Source organism: Helianthus annuus, chromosome 3 (genome assembly GCF_002127325.2).
Source record: "Helianthus annuus cultivar XRQ/B chromosome 3, HanXRQr2.0-SUNRISE, whole genome shotgun sequence".
Taxonomy (NCBI): Eukaryota; Viridiplantae; Streptophyta; class Magnoliopsida; order Asterales; family Asteraceae; genus Helianthus; species Helianthus annuus.
The window spans coordinates 27,896,669-27,903,423 of NC_035435.2; the positions used below are offsets into that span (position 1 = coordinate 27,896,669).

The 6,755-nt window shown below is 37.4% G+C and overlaps 1 protein-coding gene across 1 annotated transcript; it reads right to left on the bottom strand.

Moving 5' to 3' along the window:
- Positions 1-1,089: 1,089 nt before the first annotated feature.
- Positions 1,090-2,523, bottom strand: LOC110927652 (F-box protein CPR1). Its single transcript, XM_022171149.2, has one exon. It carries the CDS (start codon positions 2,200-2,202, stop codon positions 1,132-1,134), a length of 1,071 nt encoding a protein of 356 aa, XP_022026841.1. The 5' UTR covers positions 2,203-2,523; the 3' UTR covers positions 1,090-1,131.
- Between the last annotated feature and the right edge of the window lie 4,232 nt (positions 2,524-6,755).

Genomic DNA, 6,755 nt, shown 5'->3' on the forward strand with positions numbered 1-6,755 from the left:
AACTAGGGTTAGGATTTTATTACTGAGGTGATACCAATTACAAAGATCCTATCAACTATTTATAATACCCAAATTAGGGTTTACAACTTGTTGACCAAGAAACCGTAAAATAGGAAACCGGATATCAGACTTAACAAAAAACTAGCGCATATACGTATCTGTTCCATATTCCATATTAGCGCATCTAGCAATAGTAGCAATAGATTAGAGCATCTATCATCTATTAGAGCATCTGTCACAATTAGAGCATCTGTGAACACTAGATGCAATAGATTAGAGCATCTATCATCTAGAGCATCTATTAGAGCATCTATGAAACACTAGCGCATCAAACAATAGAGCATATGCAGATGCTCTATTATGTTCCTGCATTCTTGCAAAGCCTTCATATCTAACAGGAACCATAAGGCTGATTCATGCCTGTTCAGGCTGATGCGGACCTGAATTATCTGGTCCAAGCCTGTTAAGGCTGGAATGGGCCTAATTTAGTCTGGTCCAGGCCACTTATTAGCCACTTTAGACTAGTTTTGTCTGGTTCAAACGTTTGCAACTGGTTTTTGGACGCTTCAGGATTTTTTTTTGCGCCTGCATGAGCTGAGGCGCTCGCCTCACTTGCGCCTTGTCACCCAGCTCGCCTTGTCTGTGTTCGAGGCACCTAGACGCATGCTTTTGACTACATACTTTAAGGCATTACAATTAAACACCTACTTATCTAGACCTACATCTAGAGGTGGCAACTCAGCAGGTCAAATGGGGGTTTACATTTTGGGGTGAGTCCAAATAAATCAGGTTTGGTTGGGATGACCCGTTAACATCTTTTGGACTTTTAACACAATTTAATAAAATTAATGTATTATAAAAACTATATTGTTAATAAATAACAAGAAATCTGCAGCATTAGATTAATTACATACATGAAATAAAGTAAAAAGTTCTCATCAATTTGTGTAAATGCAACAAGATTCAAAGATATATTTAACATATATGGTTATCTATCACACGAAAACCATCCATATACATATATATACACACACACAAAGCACGCAATGGTAAAAGAAAATAAAAGGCAACAAAAAAGGCCAAAAAAAAACCTATAGCACATCATCTTACACTTAAACTACTTGTACGTTTCTAAAGTCTAACAAGGGTCTCCTGATAAACATATGTGGAGATACGACGAGACGAATCACCGATCATTATTTGTCTGGATGTCTTCTTTTCAATATCATAAATCTCAAACCATTGTTGGTTAACCTCCAAGACAACTTCCTTTCCGTTTTTCAAATACGTGATTGGTCTTACACTTAGAAAAACACACCTCGACACATTTCCCGACGTCAACGCAACCAACTTACTCCACCATTCCTTCACTCCGTACTCCCCCATCACCCAAACATCGTTGCTGCGCAACTCGCGATAACCAACAACACAAAGACATCCTCCTAACACTCCCAAACTCGTAATCATGTCACTGTTAAAACACTCAGGATGTGGGACCAACCGAAAGCTTTGACTCGCAAGGTCAAAACTAACCAACAAGTCGTTACCCAAATGGGGTTTTTTACTTACGACCCAGTGTAACGCACTGTTCACACACACGCCTTGACCCTGACACAACGCAAGGTTAAAATAGTAAGGAAATCTTTGCTCCACGGATCGCCACATGTTCAGCTTAAGACTGTAAACGAAAACCATCGAATTCAACCACACGTATCCACCAGTTTGTATCAATCTAACTACCTTATAGTCATCGTTTACATGATCATAACCTACTTGATTAAAGGCGATTAGAACATTGGAACTCGATGGATAGACCATTGGTGTCAATATCACCTTATACTTTTGGGTTGCGGGGTTCCACAATACGATGAACCGATCAAATGGCATGTTGGATAAACATACGAGACCATGGCAAGTGCCGAGAACCTTAGGGAAATCGGTCGTATCGAAAGGAGTTTCCAACTCCACAGAAGTTTGAGGCGAGTCCAAATTTAAGGGACGAAAGGAAGTTGAGGAATAGGTGCGTTTAGAAGACACGAGAAGTTTGTCGGTTTTCATGGATTGTTTCGTATGAAGATTGACAAAGTGAGGGCTGTCAATCAGAGCACGCTCGGTTTTGGAAAGAGATCTACATCGAAGAAGAGACTTCACCGGTAAGCGCGAGAGAATATTGACGAGTGCATCTGGTGGAACGTCTGACATTTTTGCGAGACAACGTCGGATTTTGATCTGATGGAAGATGATGAAGAGATGAATAACTTGTGGTACATATATAGCACTTCAGAAAAGGCAAGCAAGTAATTACTACAATCCACAACCACCCCCATTAAATCTCGTGCTTGCGTAACGGAATTGCCAAAGACCACCGCTTCACTCATAATGACATCTCACTAGCGGTGTAAACAAGCCAAGCCACTCGTGAGCTACTCAAGATTCACTCGCTACAAGATCAAAATCGAGGTGAGCTTAAACAAGATCTAGCCTGAGCCTAAATCGAAAATTATTTAATAAATGAGCTTGAGCCAGAGCTTCATATACCGAGCTTGGCATGGCTTGCGAGCCTAAATGAGCCTACAACCCTACTATTAAGACAAACATAATAAATATATAGCTACGTAATATATATTATAATTGTATAGAATTATGAATTTATATCACACAGAAAACTCTTCCAAAAAAACACACTGAATTAAAATAATGAGCATTTGAAAACTTTTAATTGCTTCATTAAATAATATATATTGTGCCGTTGAAAAGAAAATAATAATAATAATAATAATAATAATAATAATAATAATAATAATAATAATAATAATAATAATAATAATAATAATAATATATTGTTGTTGTAGAACTATATTAGTGAAATAATCAATACTAATATTAGTTAAACAACAAAGTTATTAATAAATTTATCACACAGGAAATCTCTTCCAATAAACACAATGAAAGCTGGAAAATTATCTGTAGAAAACCCCCATCATCTGGTCAGTTCTCATGGCAGATAATAAAAAAAGTGAAAGAGTGGAACTAGAGGTGGCAATTGGGCTTCGCAGGTCAAACGGGTTGGGTACTTGGGTAATGAGTCAGAAATGGGTCTGGTACAAAGGATCAGATTGGGTTGGGCTGACAGTCCTTTGTAAATCTTCATATGAAACAATCCATGAAAACCGACAAACTTCTTGTGTCATCTAGAGGCACCCATTCCTCAACTTCCTTTTGTTCATTAAATTTGGATTCACCTCCAACTGTTGTTGAATTGGAAACTCCTTTCGATACAACTCGTTTCCCTGATGTTCTCGGCACTTGCCATGGTCTTGTATGTTTATCTGACATGCCATTCGATAGGTTCATTGTATTGTGGAACCCTGCAACCCGAAAGTATAAGGTGATATCAACACCAATAGTGTATCCATTGGGTTCTAGTGTTCTAATTGTCATTGATCAAGTAGGTTATGATCATGTAAACGATGACTATAAGGTGGTTAGATTGATACAAACTGGCGCAGGCGTGAGGTTGAATCGGAAGTTTTTGTTTACAGTCTGAAATTGAACGTGTGGCAATCATTGGAGCGGAGATTTCCTTACTATTTTCCCCTTGCGTTGTGTCAGGGTCAAGGTGTGTGTGTTAACTTTGCGTTACACCGGCTTGTAAGTAAAAAACCCCACGACTTGTTGGTTAGGACCTTGCTAGTCAAAGCTTTCAGTCAGTGCCACATCCCGAGTGTTTTAACACTGACGTGATTACGAGTTTGGGAGTGTTAGGAGGATGTCTACGTGTGGTCGGTTATCGTGAGTTGCGTAGTTTGAATGTTTGGGTGATGGGAGAATGTGGAGTGAAGGAATCATGGAGCAAGTTGGTTACGTTGACATTGGGAAATGTGTTGAGGTGTGTTTTTCGTGTGAGACAGATCACATATTTGAAAAACCGTAAGGAAGTGGTCGTGGAGGTTAACCAACAATGGTTTGAGATTTATGATCTTGAAAAGAAGACATCCAGACAAATAATGATCCATGATGCATCTCGTCGTATCTCCGCATATGTTTATCAGGAGAGCCTTGTTAGACTATAGAAACACAAAAGAATTGGCTCGCTACAAGATCAAAATCGAGCTGAGCTTAAACAAGATCTAGCCTGAGCCTAAATTGAAACTTTATCAATAACTGAGCTTGAGCCAGAGCTTCATAAACCGAGCTTGACATGGCTTGCGAGCCTACAGCCCTACTATTAATACAAATATAATAAATATATAGCTACGTAGGCTAGGAGTTGGCTAGAAAGTCCAAATTTCCTAAAAAGTGTAGAAAGTCATAAAACATCAAATTGTCAACCATAAAACACACCAAAAACCCACAAATAACAAAATGAAGATTAATAAAACATCATATATGTGGGTTGTGTTTTGTGTTTTGGATGATAAGGCTCTGATTATCGAATAACAAATATTATTGTGTTTTATGTTGATTAGCATGTTGTGTTTTATATTCAAAGTTCTACGTTTGTGTGTTTTAAGTTTTTATGAACTATTATGGTTTGAATATTGTGTTTTAGTAATTTTCACTTTGTTATTTGTGGGTTTTAGGTGTGTTTTATGGCTGAAATTAGAGTGTTTTATGACTTTTTACACTTTTTAGGAAATTTGGACTTTCTAGCCGAACCCCACCCTAGCTACGTAATATATATTATTATTGTATAGAATAATGAATTTATATCACACAGAAAACTCTTCCAATAAACACACTGAATTAGAGTAATAAGCATTTGAAAACTTTTAATTGCTTCATTAAATAATATATATTGTGCCGTTCAAAATAAAATTTCAGCAGCAGCAGCAACAACAATAATAATATATTGTTGTTGTAGAACTATATTAGTGTAATAATCATAATAATATTACTTAAACAACAAAGTTAATAACAAATTTATATCACACAGGAAATCTCTTCCAATAAACTAAACACAATGAAAGCTGGAAAATTATCCGTAGAAAACCTACAATCATCTGGTCAGTTCTCAGGGCAGATAATAAAAAAAGTGAGAGAGGAACTAGAGGTGGCAATTGGGTTGCGCAGGTCAAACAGGTTGGGTACTTGGGTAATGAGTCAGAAATGGGTCTGGTCCAAAGGATCAGATTGGGTTGGGCTGACAGCCCTTTGTCAATCTTCACATGAAACAATCCACGAAACCGACAAACTTCTTGTGTCTTCTAGAGGCACCCATTCCTCAACTTCCTTCTGTTCATTAAATTTGGATTCACCTCCAACTGTTGTCGAGTTGGAAACTCCTTTCGATACGACTCGTTTCCCTGATGTTCTCGGCACTTGCCATGGTCTTGTATGTTTATCTGACATGTCGTTTGATAGGTTCATTGTATTGTGGAACCCTGCAACCCGAAAGTATAAGGTGATACCAACACCAATGGTGTATCCATCGGGTTCTAGTGTTCTAATTGCCGTTGATCAAGTAGGTTATGATCATGTAAACGATGACTATAAGGTGGTTAGATTGATACAAACTGGCGTAGGCGTGTGGTTGAATTCGAAAGTTTTTGTTTACAGTCGGAAATTGAACGTGTGGCAATCATTGGAGCAGAGATTTCCTTACCATTTTTCCCTTGCATTGTGTCCGGGTCAAGGTGTGTGTGTTAATTGAGTGTTACACTGGCTTGTAAGTAAAAAACCCCACGACTTGTTCTTTAGTTTTGACCTTGCTAGTGCCACATCCCGAGTGTTTTAACACTGGCGTGATTACGAGGTTGGGAGTGTTAGGAGGATGTCTGTGTGTGATCCATTATCGTGAGTTGCGCAGTGTGAACGTTTGGGTGATGGGAGAATATGGAGTGAAGGAATCATGGAGCAAGTTGGTTGCGTTGACATCGGGAAATGTGTCAAGGTGTGTTTTTCTAAGTGTGTCACCGATCACATATTTGAAAAACCGTAAGGAAGTGGTCGTGGAGGTTAACCAACAATGGTTTGAGATTTATGATCTTGAAGAGAAGACATCCAAACAAATAATGATCGGTGATGCGTCTCGTCATCTCTCCACATATGTTTATCAGGAGAGCCTTTTTAAACTTTAGAAACACATAAGTCGTTTAAGTGTAAGATGATGTGGTATAAGTTTTTGTTTTTATTCTGCCTTTCTTGTCGCCTTTTATTTTCTTTTATCGTCGTGTGCCTTGTATATATAAATATATGTATATGGATGGTTTTCGTGTGATATATTACCATATGTGTTAAATATATTTTAGAATCTTGTTGCATTTACACAAATTGATGGGATTTCTTGTAAATATTTTTTACTTTATTGACTTGCGTGGTTACGTTGTGCCACATGTTGCAATTTTGACCCATTAACATATAAATGGGTTGATTTGGGTAACTTTTTTAACTTGGCTAAAAGAAACATGTCAAATGGGTTGACGGTGTCCAAAATGACCAAAGGTCTCAGTGTTTTGAAATGTTTTAAACTCCTAAATCACTTTATTAAGAAAAACTACATCATTGTTTTAACAATATAGTTTTATAACATACTAATTTGGGTACACCACTGAATAATAATATAGTTTTTCTTAAATGAAGTGAGATCAAAGCACTTTGGGACATTTTTTACAAGATTTCACCCGTATCTTTTTAACTAAGTTTTAGAAAAAAAAAAAAAAAAAAAAAGTTACTCTCTAGGGATAAAATACAACCCAAATCAACCCATTTGTATGTTAATGAGTCAAATTTGCAACATGTGACCATAACGCAGC